Source organism: Delphinapterus leucas, chromosome 8 (assembly GCF_059928025.1).
Source record: "Delphinapterus leucas isolate spDelLeu-1000000601 "Yukka" chromosome 8, BTC_Dleu_Yukka2, whole genome shotgun sequence".
In the NCBI taxonomy this organism is placed as follows: domain Eukaryota; kingdom Metazoa; phylum Chordata; class Mammalia; order Artiodactyla; family Monodontidae; genus Delphinapterus; species Delphinapterus leucas.
In genome coordinates, this window is record NC_143136.1 from 54,004,405 (window position 1) to 54,024,293 (window position 19,889).

The window sequence follows — 19,889 nt, forward strand, 5'->3', positions numbered from 1 at the left end:
ACAGCACAACTTTGAAAAACAACCTATATATCCATCAATAACATACGGTTGAAATAAATTACGGTTCATTCATATAATGGAATATACACACCCATTTTAAAATTAGAAAACTTTCTAATTACTCATTTTAAAAAATCTCTAAGATCTGTTGCTGAATAGAAAAAGCAAAATACAAAAACAACATATGTGGTATGTAGGCATTTGTCTAAAAATGGAAGAAGGGGGAAATACACACATACATATATATTTGCTTGATAGGTATGTAAATCATCTCTGGCAGGATACACAAAAAGTGACGAGAACTAGTTGCGAAGTCTGAGATGTAGACTTTTCACTATGTACGCTATTTTGTTTTATACTTTTCAACTGTGTGATTATATTACCTGGATAAAAAATAAATACATTTAAATTTAAAAGAAACAAAAGTAATAGCTAATTGGACAGAAATGAAATTCTGTAGAAATCATTGTTGATTCAAGTTCAAAAATTGCAGATATTCCAAATATTATAACTATTGGTTATACTAGAGTAGAAAATCATCTTTTAAAGCCTTTCTGATCCTTCAGTGGGATTTTATTTTGAACTCTTTTCAGCTCTTGCCTGGATGACTGTAACAGCCTCCTTTCCCACTTTGCCTCATTGGCAACTGTCCCACCGTACACACACAGCTTGTTCTCCACACAGTAACCAGAGCCATCATTTTATAAACAAAAGTCAAACAAGGTTACTTCTCTGGTCAGAACACCGCTGGGATTTCCCATCTTCTCAGAATAAAAGTCAAAATCCTTAGAATAGCCATTTGCAGTTCCCTGGACCTTAAAGGCTCTTCTCCCAGGTATTTACCTGGTTAACTCCCTCACTTAATTCAGGTCTCAGTGCAAATGCCTCCTCAACAGAAACTTTCCTTAATACCTAACATGACACCCACCCCATCATTGTCTATCCTCCTTACTTTTCCTTATTTTTTTATAGCACCACCTAACATATTCATAAATGTATCGCTTAACACTTAACTACCGTAAAATATATATAAATTTGTATTTTATTGTTTGTGTCCCCATACTAGAATGTATGACCTGCATCCCACAACACTTGGAATGATGCCTGGATCGTAATAGGTATTCAATAAATATTTGTTGAATGGAAGAATGAATGGACTCCCAGCATTAAATTCCTATTTTTAGAAGATTTTACTTACTCTATCCTATATATATAATTCAAAAACTTTTTATTGAGTCTATACCATATAATAGGTGCTTCAGAAGACTCAAAGATGAGTAAGACAGAGTTCACATTGATGTTTTCATATATGAACAACCTTTGTTGTGACTCTAACTGGTGAGTAGAACTTTTAGAACAATACTACTTGGAATCAGAAGCTGAAAGGCCACTTAGCATTCACTGATAATATTGAAATATTTATGGGTGAATCAAAATTATGGGCATTTTCATATTAGTTTTTCCTCCAGACCAATTTTTTGTATGTGAGGAAGGTTGACCAGACTAATCTGCAATGGAAACTTCTAGTTTAATCTGGTACTTTAATGTAAAGATAGCCTTAACGTGACTCAGGTTAGCTAAGTGACTACTGAAGAGGTACAGTTTTATTATTTTCTCTTACTTATATTTGTATGTTTTGAAAGGGTATGGTATTAATCTTCACATTTACCTATTTCACTTAATTTTGAATTATAAAATATCTGCTGGGTTGTAAAAAATTCGTTTAGTGCTTTGAGGTAGGAGTTTTACAAAAATCTATTTTGTAAAAGAGATTTTCAAATGAGTAATGCTAAATAAATAATATATTAAACATATATAAAACATTACTAAAGCCATTCTTCAACTCTTTCAAAGTTACTTTGCCACTCTTGTCTACAGTAAGGATATTATATATCAAATATAAGGAGACACAATGCAAATTCTAATTTTAGATTTATTTTGTATCATTTATGTAAATTTCTTTAATATGGAAATGGAAGTAAATGTAATACCTTCTAGACTGATTAAAAATTAATGTGTAGAAGCCTGGGAGCCTAATTTAAAAGACCATCAGAAGACTTGAATTAGTTAGCTGTAGAGTCACAGCGTTAATGCAGAGACTTGAATTATATTGCATTACTTATCACTGAGCAACAAAAAATCGCTCCTAGTGAGCACACTATACCAATCCACTTCCCCACTGAAAGATAGCAGCACTCTCAAACACTTTAGGAACTTGGTATGTAACTGAGAAATCACTGTAAACTCTTCTTTATATTTCAAGGTAGTGGAGAATTATTAACTAAAATGTCCCAGTTTAATTTGAAATTAATTTGAGAGAGGTGGATAAGTTTGAATACTTTTGGGAAAATCATAAAATAAGTGACTCAAGAATATTAAGTAATTATTAACAAAGCCTTAATGTTTTATAATGTATTATAAAAATAAAAGATGATATCCATGTGTTTCATAAAAGTTCTTAAGATTTAGAAGTTCTAACACATTAGGTCCCATATGCATAATTCTTTGAGAAAATTAGATATTTTCATAACTTATAAATGTTCCCATTATTACATATTCAAGATTATGTTAGTGTACAGAACACTAATGTTCCCATTTGAGGGTAATAACTTAGAGAATATGGTTTATCAGTACATTCTGGGTGAAGTTCATGATTTGCTCCCCTTACAGTTTGGAAGAGAGGGCATATTTTGCCAGGGTTCATTTAATTCATCTTGCCTCAGTTAAACTCTAGTGCACCTACTAGGAGTTTGCACACACCTTATCATTAAATTGACTCAGATATTGACCCCCCAGCCCAGAAGACAAAGTAAATATACCTTTCAAAAGCTGTAACGTGGGCTTCTCTGGTGGCGCAGTGGTTGAGAGTCCGCCTGTTGATGAAGGGGACACGGGTTCGTGCCCCGGTCCGGGAGGATCCCACATGCCGCAGAGTGGCTGCGCCCGTGAGCGATGGCCGCTGAGCCAGCGCGTCCGGAGCCTGTGCTCCGCAACGGGAGAGGCCACAACAGTAAGAGGCCCGCGTACCGCAAAAAAAAAAAAAAAAAAAAAAAAAAGCCATAATGTAAATGCAATAGAGAAGTAAGCAGTCTTATTTTCTTACGGTAAGCATCTCAAGATACTTTTTTGCTGAATTCTTAACTAAATTGTGATGATGTTAAAGAAATTATGACATTAAATAAGACTCGTTTTATTATCCATTATCTACATTGAAAAAATTCACATAAACCTACTTCCATTAGGTTGATGGGGGAAAAATCTTTTTCAAAATACAGTCTCTATAATTTACAGTATTCATGAATAGAATTAAAAAATTAATTTTCTGGGATGAACTTTACCTTGACACATATATATGACACATATATATGATTATTTTTAAAAGGAGATAATTTTTAATTATGGCCTAATTTGAAAAAAAAAAGGAGGTAACAGGAGGAGAGAATTCAACATATGAAAGGATTTGGGGTTCATATCACAGTTGATATAGTCAAGCTCAAATAACTGTCTCTTTTATTTCCCATTCTACTCAGCCGTAAACTGGGAATATAGGGTTTTTCCAGAGGCAGAACCTTAGATTGCTGGGAATAATCTAAAATTTAATAATCCACACTCAAATAATTGAAATATAAAACTCACTGAGAAAATGAGGCAAAATTTTATTCACTTGGAACTTTACAAGAAACAATTTTATTTAAAATATTAAAACTTTTTTTAACATCTTTATTGGAGTATAATTGCTTTACAATGGTGTGTTAGTTTCTCCTTTATAACAAGGTGAATAAATTATACATATACATATATCCCCATATCTCTTCCCTCTTGCGTCTCCCTCCCTCCCACCCTCCCTATCCTACCCCTCTAGGTGGTCACAAAACTAAAGCATTTTTTTTAAAGCCAAGTTTTGCTCTCTTCCAGGTGATTTTTAAACTCAAGCTGCCATATTTTTTTAATTCATCATGTAAATTCTGTTATAGCTGTTAGGTCCATTTATAGCTTCGCCATGTTTCAACGTGTAAAGTAATTCCAATCAATCATGCACCAGAAGCATGAGCATCAAGACTCTTAGCTGACTAATAAGCTGCATTTGAAAACCTACCTTGAGGCCCATCAAAAATAGTAGCATTTTAAGAAATGACTTCATTTGCCTACATGGAAAATTTTTGATATCATGAACACATATATGTGTTAACGCTCATGTATTCACATAGGGGCATTTTAAAGCAGCAACAACCCAAGCACTCTACTTCTGTTTTCATGATATTTGATAGAATCTGAATTGGGCCCAAAGAGAATCAGAGTCTAGAGTATACTTATTTTCTTCCTGGAGTCACCACTTTTCTCTTTATAATATAGAAAGATTTGGAGTTGATGGGTTTTATACATACATATTCCAAAGCCAGTAAATATGAAATGCCATGGCCAGAACTGTGGCCTTGAAGGAATCCAGAAGACACCATTCACATTAGACCATATATGAGTGGTGCTTCCCACGCACACAGTTGTACAGTGTGGCAACCCTGGACAGGCCATAGCAACCTGGAGTGTTTCACTTAGCTGTAAATTATAAATTAGCAAAGACATTGTGTCTTTTTGAACTGAAAATCTCCTAACGGTTATAATTTTGTCTGGACTTTGTTTTCAACAGATCCCAGTAGATGAGGATTGAACGAAGTGATATCAAAGCCAGTAGTATGTCATTACTGATATTGCAGGCCTTAACATTGCAAATATCAGCAGAAAGACTTATCTTTGGATTAAGTAAGCCTTTCTCTTGGGTGCATCTTATGTTTATGTTGTAGCTTTGTCTCTGAGAGTGTGTGATCTTATCACTGCGACAAACATATGCAAAAAGCATTTTAAGAGTTGAATGTAGCCTTATGTTAAAGCAAAGATTCAAGTAATTATTTGGCTATTAGTCATCTCTAGTTTGTTTCTAGTATGTTTGACTATGGTATTTTAAGTGCCATGCTTTTATCTCAAATGATTAAATCTTCCATATAAATAATTTAGTTGTCCTTTGACTGTAGGATTATAGTTTGGAGCAGAGGATAAAATCTGTGATGTAAAAGCAACATCCTTCTTATAACCATCTATAGAAAAGATGCCTACAAGTAGAACATTTGTAGAACACTATGATATGTTTTCTGTTTTACACGGGACAATAATGTTTGAGGTAGCATGATGCAGCAGGCTTTCCCTATTGTTCCTTTTATATGTCTGTGTTCTAGTGATACTGAAAAGCAGATGTGCCCAGGAAACACTGCATAATTCATAGGATTTCACTGCCTTGGCACATGCGGGTCCCTCTACCTGAAATGCCTCCCCCTGCACACTGACCCTTCAGCACCCTGCCCCCGAAGCAGGGCTCAGCTCTGATGTTCCTTTCCCATGAAGCTTCCAGGATCCCCCTCCAATCTGCAGAAATTTACCTCTCCCCTGGCTCCCATACTTCTTTGTACCAGTTTACCTTCCATTTTACAGTTTTACTCTCTGCTGTGGGTTATAGTTATTTGCATGTCCGTCTTTTCTTCCAACTACCATTCTTCTGAATAGGGGTCTTTGTTTTTAATCTTTCACAATGTCTGGCACATGGCAGGTGCTAAATAATTCTTTGTGAAATAAATAATCAGGTTTCCCCCTTGTTAGTTTAGCCTGTTTTATGGTAGTTCATTTGACATCTGTTTTATTTGGCATTTTAGTATATAGAGTATATACTTTTTATCTGAAAAGTAACTGACCTCTGCTCTTTCCTGTCTAACACTGCTTAACACATTGAAATCTAATGTCTCAAAAAACCAGATGCCAATAGTTTTAATGATACACTCTCTGTAATTAAGGGAACAGTTCCAATTACTTTTTAAGATGCAAAAAGATTGGGTCCATTGGTAAATAAATACTGGAACTTTCTCCAGTGACATTACTCTATCCCAACCACTTGCCAGTTTGGGTTTGGACTGTTCTTTCTATACAAAGTAAACACAGTTTAACATCTTGTTTCAAGATCTTATCCACCTCTCTGAAGTCCAAAATAGAAATAAGGTAAAAAACAGAACTGGGAGCTCAGTGAATTATAGAATTGCTCATTATTGCATTTTTATTTGTAAAGCAATACATTATCTCATTATTTATCTTTTTTATTTGGACCAGTAGGGTCCTGAAAGATGTAGAGGATTTTGGAAAGTGAGGGGCTTTAGTAACAAAGATGGAGATGAATGGAAGAGAAAATTCCAAAATGTCATTTCCTGTCAAAGCTATTCCTCTACCAGTGGGTGGTCAGGTAGCTACTGGAGTGACCTCTGAAAGGAAAACTTAGATACCAATGAATTCCCGTGTGGAGGTCGGTATGGTGGTTTGGGCAGCTCTCTAATTCTGGCAATTCTCGGCAAGGGGTTTCTTTGATCACTGCCAGTTTGGGGTGTATAGCAGCACTTTGGGGAGGAAATCAGAAAGCAGACCGTTCGTGCTAGACAAATAGGTGTCTGCTGACTAGTCACGGAGGTGTAAAATATTATGTCTGTGTAGTTAACCAAGTCTCTCAGAAGTGATACGAGAACCATCGTCGATTGGACTTGATCGTGTTGCCTCGTTCCCTGGTTTTCTGGCTCTTGTCCTTGTTTCTTTCATCCCTCAGTTAAGGAGATTCCCAGATAAGGAAGGCAGGTTAATCATGTTACTATTTTAACAGTGTCTCTGTTTCACTTGAAGATCTGCCCAGGATTTAGAAGCTGTTGACACCTCAGATACAGTACTGAGCACAGCACAGTGCCACTACCAAGAATACCACAGGGTAACTGGAGAGATGCCAAGTGTGAATGAGTGCTGTCTGCCACTGTCTTAATTCCAGATCTTTCCCAAACAGTAGTCAGTAGAGGCTAAGAAGCCTTGTTTCGCTTTTCTCCGTGCCTCAGAACTCAAAAGGAAAGTGAATCATGGCTCTGGAGAGCTCTTTCCAGCTTGGCATCCAGTGAGTGTCACTCAGCTGGCTCTTTATCCCAAGTGCTAATTGATACTGTTAACCTTCTGCAGTGATGCCAGGAAATAGTAATGAGGAAGTGACACTCTGCTCATCTTGTGCCAGGAGGTTTTATTTAGAGAACTATACGTTTATTTAGCCAAAGCGCACTAAAGTAACATCTCACTGTTTAGTATACTTGGAAAGATGAATTATTAGGTCAACTGATATCTTGTAGAAATTGTTACATACCTAAGAAGTGGGCCTTTCTTAGCTTCTCAACAGAAGGATCAAGCCTAATGTACTCTACCGGTATATTTCCTATGAATTAAGAAGGTATTCCCTACTCATAGGAGCTTCTGTTAAAATATAACCCTTCACTGAGTCATGAAAAGCAGTGTGCTTTCTTTGTGTGTAATTTTTGTGTAATGGTTTACTTCTAATAAAATTATATTGTTTACTTAGGGTGAGTATGTATATGTCTAACGTGCGGGTATATAGTTAAATAGGAGCATACACGTAAGCATTTCAGATCCCCATAACGGCTTCTCCACCTACGTGCGTGGCCTTGGATGAGTTGTTTAGCTTCTCGTGCCCAGTTTTCTATCTGTACCTGCCTCACAGGGCACTGTGAAGCTTACATGAGAGAAACATGTATTACATTTCGAGCTGTTCTTGTCAGAGGCTCAGTAATATCAGCCATTATTATTATTTCTTCATGTTATCAATTTTTAAATTTTTATTTGTATATTTTCTTAATTTATATCTACCCAACTATATTTGCTGGATTTAACCATTCTCAGAGGGTGATAGGACTCAAAATAATGTTACACTTTTCTCCTCTCTTGGGATTGGGTTTGTGTTTCACCTTGACAGAGAACAGCATGAGAAGTCCTTGAGCTAACGGACCAAGAGCCATGATAAGTCAACGGTGGTCTAAAACAATATTACGAAAAGATATTCAGGAAGTTAGGGACTGTGTACAGTCAATAAAAGTCTGTTGACCTTGGGTGATTGGGGTTATGTGCTAGGAAAATCACATGTCTTTAATTGAAATATAGAATTAAAACCTGGCTCCTTTTGTCCATTGCCACTCCTACCTACCTACCTACCCACATGCACACATGCACACACACATACATACCACCTGTATTCTACTTGTTGAGGAAAATGGATGAAAATATCAGTATAATCATGTACAAACAAATACAAGTGTATATACGGAAAACTGATGTAAGAAGAAAAGTTATTATTATTTTAGAAATCCTCTAACAGAAACTCATTTTATATGACAGGTTTATCATCCTCTTCACCTTTATAACTACGCTAATATACCATATAATATATGTTTTAGTTTGTTTATATTTTCAGGGTCTATTAAAAATGAAATTGAAGCAAGTATACTTAGATTCTTTTGTTAACATGTTCATTATACTAGTTGCCAAAAAGATAAAATCCTTATTCTTTAGGCAGAGGGGAATTTTCCAAATGTCAGCTTATTGACTAAATGTTTTCTTGTTTTGCTGTAATTTGTTTTTGTCTTTTGAAAATTTTTAATATTCACTTTCCTTGATCGCTTTTCTTTCTTTTGATCTAGTGATGAAGTCACAGTTTCACCTATGCTTTTTGTATAAGTGAATGTAATACTAACTGCTTTGACTTCAGAATCACATCAGAGATCAGAAACAAGCATTGTCCCTACCTCCTTTGTGCCTAATATCGTGTATTCTTAGAACTGGAATCATCAAAATGACACCTGAAGCGCGTGTAGATGACTCCAAAATGTAGTGCCATTTCCACTCACTAGCAGGTTGCTTTGTCACATCACTTGCTCTCAGAGCAGAGCCAAGAGGAGCGTAGGTGCAGGGAAGACAGATTTGTAGCTGAAGGGAAACTAAACGGAGTGGCTGTGGAAGGACACGCCCGGGTAGGACACTCAAAGCGGCTTGCTGCCAGCCAAACGTTTGACAAGTAACCCCAATGGGCAGTGGTGGGAGGGCACTAATGACAAAGTTCACCTTCGCCCCAATTTTGTCCTGACCCTGTTGTCCACTCGTATAATGTCTGGTTTTGAAAGACACAGATCATCTGTGTTGTATAGAAGGTTTCAATATGCAAAAAACTCTTAGATACCGGTCTACTATTCATTAAATGCCAAAAACATAGTTGAGTGCTGAGCTGTAAATGTCTGTGGTGCCTATGATTGAATGTATTTTTTTCCTGCATGATCATCCATTGTGCTGTTTGTAAGTAGCAAAAAAATGAGCCTGATTTGTTCTCCTTTGTAGAGCCAGGCCGAGGCCCACTACAAAGGAAGTAAACATGCCAAGAAGGTCAAAGCACTAGAGGCAACGAAAAATAAACCCAAAATGGTTTCTTCCAAGGACAGCGCAAAGGCTAATCCCAGCTGCTCCATCACTCCAATCACAGGCAACAACTCTGACAAATCAGGTCAATGACACTTTTCGTTCTTTACATTCTTTGTGTTCCTCCTGGTCCTCTGGCCTCACCCCATCCTCCTCCCCTCCGCTGTTGCATGTTACTCTCCATGATTTGTTTTTATAATATTAATACGTTCCCTTCACAGGAAGGGTTATGTGTTTGCACGGAATCTAAGCATTTGATAGGTTACCATTCCATGTTGTTAAATATATACATTTAAGTGTATATGTGGGTGTGTAAATATATATATAAGTATATATGCACGAAAATAAGTGGAGGCTTCTTGGTCACATTGTGTTTAGACAAAAATCAAGAAATGGATCTAAAATACTGAGTTTATTATTCATTTTACATTTGGTTTTTGCTATGGACTTTTTCAGTGAAGGAATCCTTAAATTTGTTTATTAACAGACGTTTTCATATTTTCTTACCCCAGTAACAGGGAGTAGAAGGGCAAAAAGGTAAAGTTTTCTGAGAGAGTGGCATTATTAAGTGAATCTGGAAATGTGTTCAATAGTAAGAGATTTTGATTCTTCAAGATATTCATAGAGTTCTCCTCAGAGTTACAAATGAACTCAAAAGATTTTAAAGGAACTTTTCACGGTTATGATCTGACTAACAGAAGAACTTTATAAATTGGAAATGGGCTACTAGTGGAAGTGCCTCTTAAGCAGAGTATTTCATAGTTCCAGTGAATCAGCAGGTTTTCTGAGTAGGTTCAAACTGAATGATTCAGGGAGAAGAGAAAAAATTTATTTTTCCAGCAGGTATGCCATGAAATTGGGTGTTTAATAGGCTTTCACACATTCACATCCGCCCATCAGGACCCAAGATGGGTAAGTCACCTTGTTGCAGTGACTAACTGAGGAACAGTGCCTAGTAAGGGAAACTAAGAGAATAGATCCCTTTTTCTTATGTTTGATTCTCTCCTTAGGGACCTTTCTGTTGTTGGAAACACAAAGACACACACTTCTTGTCTTATTCTCTTCTGCTTTCCAAGTCATTGTAGACTTAAGAACGCTTTCCTGTGGTTTCCCAGGGCCTTCGGAGAAGCACAAATCCATTTGTAAGAGGAAGATTCAGAAAAGCCTGGTTAGACAAAGAGAGACTATGTAAGAAGTGACTACTATTGATGAGGTCCCACAGATGCTGGTTCCCAAGGCTCTGCAGCCTAGAGTGAGTGAGCTGACCCAAATTTGGTGATAAAGGCTTTTGTTCTTTGTGCGATAGCATCACTAAATCATGTTATCTGATGAACAGATAATAAATACTGAATTATTACATTGCACTTTTCCCCTTCTAAAGAACAAAGCCTTTTTACGTATATTAGCAAATTAATCTTTAACCCAGATCTATCAGATATTAGGGTCAAATGTTATCTCCAGTTTATAAAGTAGCAAACCAAGGCGAGGTCCACATTGCAGCCGTTATTTGCTCAAGGTTACCCAGCATTTGGAAGAACAGGAGCCATCACCTCCTGACTTCCTGCCTAGTTTCATTTTCTGCAGGATATTGTTGCCTCTATGAAATAATACTCTGTCAGGTTTTATTACCTGAATTATGCTCTTTACCAACAGAAGTACTTATAAGCAAAATGATAAAACAGTGGAGGTTAGTGTCACTCCATTCTTTCAGCTTATTTTGTGTCTCGAGCTAATAGCACAGTGGGAAGGTACTGTAAGCATTCCTGCATTGCTATTGCGTGTGCTCAATGCTCCCATTAAGTTATATTATAATATATATGACTATTATTTGCAGATTGGGTTTGCTCTAGGCATAGTAGATGAAATTAAAATTAATGAGGGAAAAAAGTGTTAAAAATGGAAATAGAAAAGGCTCAATGAGAGAAGAATCAATGAACAAACAGAAGATAATTAAAGGGAGAGGGAAAGGTGTAGAAGAAGAGGAAAGGAAGAGAAAAAAGTCAACAATTAGCGAGTAGACCCAAGAAAAGAGCAGTATAGAAATAGAAAATCCAAATAAAGGGGCTGGGTCGGAATCACAACATACCTTAAATCTACAAGATGCCCAATGAGCATGTTAAAATAAAGTTCAATGACTCAAGACTTTTATTCTGACTCTCAAATGCTAGTGAATGCTCAAGTGAAAGAGACTTTACAAACAATTGTGTTTGGCTAGCGGGCAATAGAAACACACCAGGGTCAAGTACAGCAGTGGTATAAACAAGGAAAGAGAACTGAGATCTAGAAGAACCCTAGGAGATGAGAGTGGGGAGAGAGGAAAACAAATCTCAACCGCAGAGTCTCTTTCCCAGTAGCTATGTGATGGTCTTTAATCCAGCGTCCTCTGCTTCCTCTGACACTTCCCTATCTACCCCGCAAAGTACCTATGGTCTAACAGTATTGACCTCAGTCACCATGTCCCTGTCCATACTTGGACTAGAAGTAATGCAAACTACCTGTAGTTGGGGTTACCTCATTTTTCCATGTTTCCTTACTCAAATCTATATAAATTATTTGGCAATACATTGGTTAGGTCATTCAAATTACTTTTTTGTTTCTCCATATTTTAAATATTAATACTAATGAAATATTTAGTTCGTCCTGTTATATCTATAAAAGCAATACCAAAGCTGTTGAAAGATGGCACTATTTAAAAACAAAGTGGGTCGTATTTGCTAAATAGATACATGGTTTTTTGTCACTTTCAACTGAATGTCAGCTTTTAAGCAAGAATTCACATGTGTTTTTTTCTTTCTTCTTTTTTTTTTTTCACACGTGTTTTGTAGAATTTTCAAGTTAGAAAATTAGAAGTTTTGCCCAGATGGGAAATCTGGTCTAAACAATGTAATACATAACCAGTTGTTAACCACCTATTTCTAAATCCTTAAAAAGCTCCCACAGCTTTGTCAGAGTCATAAAAGTTTTTGGTAACTTGTTTTGATTTCCTTTAAAACCCCGTTTTAGAAGTTAGGAGACACGAAGACCAGTCCTTCATAAACAGTCTAGGTGGGATGTAGAGGGAAGCGGGAGGGAAGAGGAAGAACTGTGGTACTTAATTAACTGAAGTGTTTTACTTCAGACAACACTGCCTCTAAGGAGTCAGCCAAAAATTAGAGTAATAGTCACAGTGAAAAGCCATGGTTGATTGACAGTTCTTAAGAGACTGAAATTCCCTAGCACTGGTCTTTTTCTTCTGAATGAAGTGTTCTATCAAGTGGGCTTAAGCAATATCTATGTGATTTTGAGATAGTTGAGTGAAAAGTAAATGTTAGTAACTTGATGTCTCAGCTACCAGATTTCAAAATCCAGGCATTCACAACATCCATAGGATTGACTAATTCAATTTCCATTCTCATTCTTTAGCATCAGTAACTTAGCAAGAGTATTGTTCAATGAGGGCAAATCCTGAGGAACAGGAAATAGCCAGATGTTAAGGGAGGGGGCTTCTGGGAGTGCAGCATCCTGGGATGCACTGAACATCAGTCAAGGAAGAGTGTGATTTCAGAGTATCTGACAAGGAGCATGCGAGCCACAGATGACCTCGCTTTGCTCCTTGAGAGCACAGATTATTTATTCTAAGAAGTGGCCTAACAATCTTCCAAGAGCTATTGATAGAAAAGCCTTTTTACCTCCTATTTTAGCAACTGGGACAACCACTTTTTTATGATGCATTTGGAGACATAATTTAGATCATGTTGTAACTGGATCTGTGCAATACAAAGAAATTTGCTATAATGGAGCTATCAGATATAAAAAGTTAAGGGTATAATGGAAAGCTTTCCTTTTTTTTCCTCTCAAGTCAGTAAACAAAATGAGTTTAAACTACAGTAACAGGAATTTCATTTATTATAAGACGCTCTGACCACATGATTGAAAGAAAATTAAATATGTTTTATTTCAGGCAGGATAGCTGTCCTATTCACTTTTTAGAAGTTGGAGTAGAATTAAACGTAAAATCCAAAGAAATAGCTTTCTGGTCTCCTAGGATCTATCCCAGCTTTTAATGATGCATCAGTGGGAGTTCAAAACTTGGTAGAAAGGAGGAAAAAGGTGCTTTGGGAGAAATGGGATCAAGACACAGCAAGCATTAGGCAGCTTCAGGAAGATGGCTAGAACATATTGGCCAGACACTGTGCCCAAATTTCTCCCTAGAGTTCAAGTGTCATAATGCCATATGACACAACACTTCCCTGTGATAATATGCCCCATACATCAAGTTGAATGCTCTTTGTGACAGCACTTAACCACTCATAAGAAGCTCAAAACAAAACAAACAAACAAACAAAAAACAGAGCCTTTGGAAGACCTTATTTCTTGAAAATAATAAAATATTTTGATAATCAACCTAATGGTAAAAAATATTGTGATCGTCGACCTAATCATCCATATGTCTAGTCTTTAGCCCAAGATTTTTTTTAATTAATTAGATATCAAGATGGGGAAAATACATTTGTAGCTCAAAGTATATAAAGCCATTTAGAGCTAAACAGCTTTTAATCAGTTGCTGTGTAAAAAGACGAAAGCAGATGGAACGATTCAAAATGCTATAGATACATTTATAAATGCAATTAAGAGCAAAGGTGATGGAACCAGCATGTTCTGCTTAAAATATAACAAGAGGAACACCTTGAATTTGTTCAGTTGATAAAATCCAGTCACATAAATGTTTTCGTATGACCCCCTCAACAACCCTGTGGCTGGTAAGGCTGATACTAGCATCCCTCTTTCACATATGCACACAACAAACTCTGTATCCATTTATTCATTTAACAAATATTTATTATCTATACTAAGTAGTATAGTACATCTGTAACATTGGCCATTTCAAGCATGCAACAATGAACAGAAAGACATGTTCTTGCCCTCAAGAGATTCCAAAAGAAAAATAATATAGAATCGCCACCTTCAAGCTGCTCCCAAAAATGTGGTAACAGTGAAGAACCTGGGTCTTAGAAAGATTAAATGGCTTGTGTGAGGCTTTAAATGGCTTGCACACTCATATCCCAGTAGAGTCACAGCAGGAACTCAGGGCTTCTTGTTCCATGAATATTCCACTGTTCCCCTTACTTCTAAGCTTCTCTGACTCAGAAGAGTAAATTCAAGTACAGTATCCCAATGGGAAAAGTCAGAAACCACTAACCCACTTTTTTAAAGAATTAATGAGTAGGACTATGTATTACTTTTAAATTGTTTTCTGACTGTTGATATTTTTCAGTAGGAGCTATAGCAGTGACAGGGTCATTGAGGCTTTGTTTTATTGATAATCCTTAGTTTCTGTGCAGTGTGTTGTCTGCATCATTTAACTGTAAGAGAACAAAGCTTTAGAAGTTACAGATCTTTTCAAGGCCAAGTTTGAATGAAAACACTCATTTCAGGTAAATGACAAGTGTTCTTAAAGCTCCAGCTTGACAGCTGTAGACTTTATGTGACTAGAGCCAAACACACTCACTGAGCTGGAGGTCAGCAGTGAGCAAGGGCATCACCAGTATAGCAGAGCCTTGAACTGCCTCCTAAAGGGTCCAGTAGACTAGCCTGAATGCTGTCCGCATTTTCGGTAGCATTTTGAATCATCCCATCTAAAAGATTTTCACTGGGCACAGGGACATTGTTTTGTTTATCCCACACCCGTGACTATACCATGGAGCCAGAGATGACAGTATCAGAAAAGACTTAAGAAGGAAGGAAAGAAGTGAGGATACCTCAAAACTCATTTTAGTTTTCAGCATAATGTGCTTTTGCGTGGTGGCAGTTCCTCAGGTGTGAACCGAGAGCAGTATCAACTAGTACATCAGTGTGATTTGCCTGGAAAGGCTGCAGTTCAACTTTTTATGGTCATCCTGTTACGTTATGAAAGTACATTTTTCAATTTTGTCAAAGAGGCTTTCTGCCAAAGATACGAATGGAGACCCTCGCCTTGTCATGTTTATGGGTTTCCCTGTATGTTTCACAGTTTTTATGTGTTGTTACAAACGGGGCCAAGTTTCCCAAATGACAACTTCTCATTTCCACCGACTGCTGCAGGACTCCATTGATTAGCCAGCAAGGTCTTTGTAAATGCCTCTTTCCCCCATTTCTGTCTCTAGCAACAGGACCTTGTGCTGTTGAGTAGAAGAAAATGATAGTTTTCTGCTTTGGCAGCATCTGTCATTTATAGACCAGCGCCACCATAAATTTGGCATACATCTATCCAAATACAGGAGGCCAAGACTTCGTATCCCTCATAAAAATAATAGATTAACTATATTATGACAAACATTTTAAGTCTGAAATTCCGGGATACAATCATGTAGAACGTAAATCGAGCTCCATCTGTCTAAAGAGAACAGACCATTATACTAAGGCTCATATTTCCATGAAATATCCATATATCATTAAGACTTTCAAAGTCAATTTAAAAAATGAAACTGCCTCCAGCTTTGTCCATGCACCTTGAATCTGACAGCACCATCCTGCCAGGCAAGGCTGAAGATTCTTAGGTAGTTAAGTGTTTGTCATCCTCTGGAAAGTAACTTCTGAAACTTTTGAGCATTTTATAGTGCTTTGAAGTAATACTGAGCATTCATTGTCAGGTTCTTCACTTCTGAAAGCTGTTTCCTAGTGTTGCTCGAAGAAGGTGAACCATAAGTTGAGACTGACTTGTGATTGACTCCTCAGTAAATCTATTAACTTATGATTTACGAGGGATATGTTATAAACCATTCTAAAAAGCAAAACCTTGGATATCTCCTTTAAAGGCTTATATCGCTGTTGAAAACTTTTCTCATCTTCAAACATATTTCACTGGTATTCATCTCTTTTGATTACGTTTATTTACAGCCTTTCTGCATCAGATAGATATTGGAATATAAAAGGACTTCGTATGTACACTGAATAATTTTATAAACGCACAACCATAACTGCCCTTGAGATTTTAACAAAGGTTATTGCTTACATTTTTATGACGTTCAACTTATTTGCTTCAGGAAGAATTCTCTTACATTGATGTAATTTTTCTGAAATGAGTAGATGAAGAAATAGAACTACTCAGTAGATATTTGTAGATTCTTTGTGCAGAGCATTGGCACTCGGCACTTTTGGGGATGCTGGGCCCAATTCTGATGATGCTTATAGCCTAATGCCACACAAATTTAATTCTATAATATAAGGCTTAAAGTGTTTTTCATAGAAACATTTCTAAAGTATTTTCCTCTTCCCTGACGTCTTTCTCTGAGAATCAGGTTCACTGTCATGGACACCGGGCATATCCTTATGCAGTAACGGTTTGGTGCTCTCATTTCTATAGACCAGCAAAACCCAGTAAAACATTCTGTGGTGAAGGAAATGGTCTATAATCTCGGTTGTCCAACATGAGTGCCCTGAGCCACACGTAGCTATTCAGCACTTGAATTGTGGTTTATGCTCCTGAGGAACTGAATATTTAATTTTATTTAATTTAAGTAGCCACGCATGGCTAGCATATTGGACAGCAGATCTATAGACAGTGGTACTCTTTGCTCTTTTGACTAGCTATGATTCTAGAAAAGACCTTAAATTCTCTGAGCCTCTCTTTTCCTATTTGTAAAGTGGGAATGCTATCCCTACAAAACAGCAGTGTTGCATGAATCAAATGAAATGATTGTGAAAGAGCTTTGCAAAGTATAAAGCATAATTAAAGCAACTATTATTGATATTCTTACAGTTTGCCTGTTTGTTTTTGGTCCTCCTGTGGGGTCTTATTTCAGCTGTCCCTTCTTGCTGATTTCAGTGAGAGGTGACAACTGCCCCTTGTGGTAGTCAGCTATCATCATCTTTCGTTATGCCGTACCTAATATAGTATATTCTAGAAAACCAGATCCAAGCTTATTAGACTTATATGCAAAAAATAACTTTAACAGCAGTACTACTAATAATTAACGTGTATCATTATGTGCTTGATACCACTGTGCTAAACATTTTATATAGACTATCTTATTTAATTATAACAATCCTTTGATGGATACTAGAAAGTGAGACCTAGAGAGGGGAAATAATGGCTCAGAGTCCTTCAGATGAAAAGTAGTTTCAAGGTCTCACCCAGGCGATCCCTCGAATTCACTACCATGATATGCTGCCTTTAGATGAAGGTTCATGGGCTTTACTGCACATGCTTTTTGAAAACTGTTTGAGATTCTTTTTCACTAGATGACACTTCCAGAAGTCTGACATCTCAGAAAGGTGTGTTATTTCTTTCCCCATCCTATTTTACAACTGTTTTATTTTTTAAAAAGTCAGGTTTTGAGTGGCTTTGGATAAAGATGTATTAACTAAGGTAGGAGTTTTGAGAGCACTTACCTACTTTGCATGTATAGCATAGCAGAAAGAGCATGAGCTTGATTCACTCCACCTCTCACTGACCATATAACCTTGACCAAGTAACGTTTGCTGACCTTCTATTTCCCCATCTATAAAATGGGAGAGCTGATATCTACTCTCCCATTGTTGTCAGGACTGATGAACTAATAAATGTTCCTGGCTCACTGCCTATCACGTAATAGACACTCAGTAAATAGTAGCCATAAAAAGCAACCATTTATTCAAAGAAATTTCCAGACTCTTTCCTTTTGAATCTACGATCATTTCATGCCATGCAACAGTTACATGCCGTATTATTTATGGCATTTTAAATGAGAACCCTTTTGGAAAACAACATCATAGAATAAATCAAGAACCATAAAAATGTTCATTCCATTAGACCAATTAATTCCTCTTCCTGTAGTTTACATCAAGGAAATAATCCTAAATACAAAGCAAGAAAAATAAAATGATATACATGAAGACACTCATCACAACATTATTTGTATTAGTGAAAACTGAAAACAAGATGATCGATACTAGGGAAATTATTTAACTAAAGTACTTATACCCAATAGAATATTATGCAGCTTTAAAGTAAATAAAAGGAACAACATGAAACAAGAGTGTAATACGTTAAATCAAAAAGTTACAAAATATATTAAATCAAAAGTTACAAAATGGTTTGTTGGTACATGTATTTGTACATATTTATTGAGCCCCCTCTGGATAGGGGCTTGATAGCCCCCTCATGCTAGGCACTGGGTGTATGATAGTGAACCAGGCAGACTTGGGCTTTGCCCTCATGAGAGCATATTGTCTGGAAGGGTAATACTGAACAAATGATGACAAGGTTGATGAAAAGAAGGGGACGCTGACCTAGTCTGGGAATGAAGGGAAGGCTTAAGCAGGGGATTTAAGCTCTCTCTACCTAGTGGGAAAGAAGATGTTCGCCAGGCAAACAAAGGCTCTGGTTTAGGGGTGGAGGGGAAGAGGATTCTCGTCAGAAGGACCAGTACCCCATAACTTGAGCTGTGAAAGACTGCCCTGTTTAAACACCTGAACCAATGAAATGACACTTGGGGACAAGAAAAGGAATTTAGGATGTTGGTAAGGAAGTGGTTGAAAGGATGGCTGGGGACAGAAATGAAGGCAGAATGAAGTGATGGGTATAAACACAGAGATTCTTAACATCTTTTTGTGCCACGTATTCCTGTGGCTGACTAGTGAAGCCTATTCTCTGAATGGTGTTTTTACATCTGTAAAATGAAATTTATAGTTTTACAAAGAATTCCAACCAGTTCTCAGTCTTCGTTATGATCTGGTAATATAGCAATAATGCATTTAATAAGATCTAACAGGTCTAATATCTGCCATAATTTTGAAGTGTTGACAAACATAAACAGTATTTTAACCTTTCTATAACAACTGTAATATCTGACAAAAATATCTGACTTCTATGGGTGACAAAGTTAAATGTACTACCAAGACTGCTGTAGTTTGTTGCCTTCATTTATAATTGAAGGGATATGATGCATTTCGATAAGAGATAAATGAAAATATTTATATTTTTTATCATCCAAGTTCATGGATCCTGTGAACTCATGGACCCCTTGGAAGTCCACAGACCCCAGGTTAAAAACTCCTGTTTAGTATGAGAGGATAATGGGTTTTTTTTTCCTCTGTTCTCCATAGACTATGTTACTTGCATAATAGCTTCTTCTAATGACTTGATGAGGTTTATATACCTTGGGGCACAGGTAGGATGGGAAAGAAACTCGTAGCCATTTGTTTTGTATTATAGTTGGGAGGCTCACAGTCTGCAATACAATGTCATGTCTCTTTCTTGTTCAATTTTCTCATGGTCACAGTCATAAGTCCCCACGTTTCAGTATCCCTAAGGGACCTCGTATGATGAGACAACCCAGGCAAACCCCTTTGGAGGCCCAGGCCTCTTGAATTAATCTCACTTTTTAAAGGAGACTTTCTGTGGTCAACAGACTTTCTCCTGCAACCTATAGGTCTTAAATATAAAGCTGGCTTTGACAACTTTGCAGTAAAGCAGCATGTTGAATTTAAGTACAAATGCTAGATTCAAAATGTAAAAGTATGATTGCCTTTTAGCAATATATTTTTAAAGGGTTAGTAGTTTTCTTACACCTGAGCAGTCCAGCTGCTGAATGTCTGCATAGTGTCAATAGGGCAGGCAGTACCCAGTTAGG

The 19,889-nt window shown here is 36.9% G+C and overlaps 1 protein-coding gene across 1 annotated transcript in view; it reads left to right on the forward strand.

Annotated features, from left to right (window-relative positions):
• ZNF385B (zinc finger protein 385B) overlaps positions 1-19,889 on the forward strand; it is an 84,861-nt gene that overhangs the window by 43,071 nt on the left and 21,901 nt on the right. Inside the window, exon 4 of the mRNA XM_022570153.2 lies at positions 9,241-9,403. Within this exon, the coding sequence (XP_022425861.2) occupies positions 9,241-9,403 (163 nt within the window). The remainder of the gene's footprint in view (positions 1-9,240; positions 9,404-19,889) is intronic.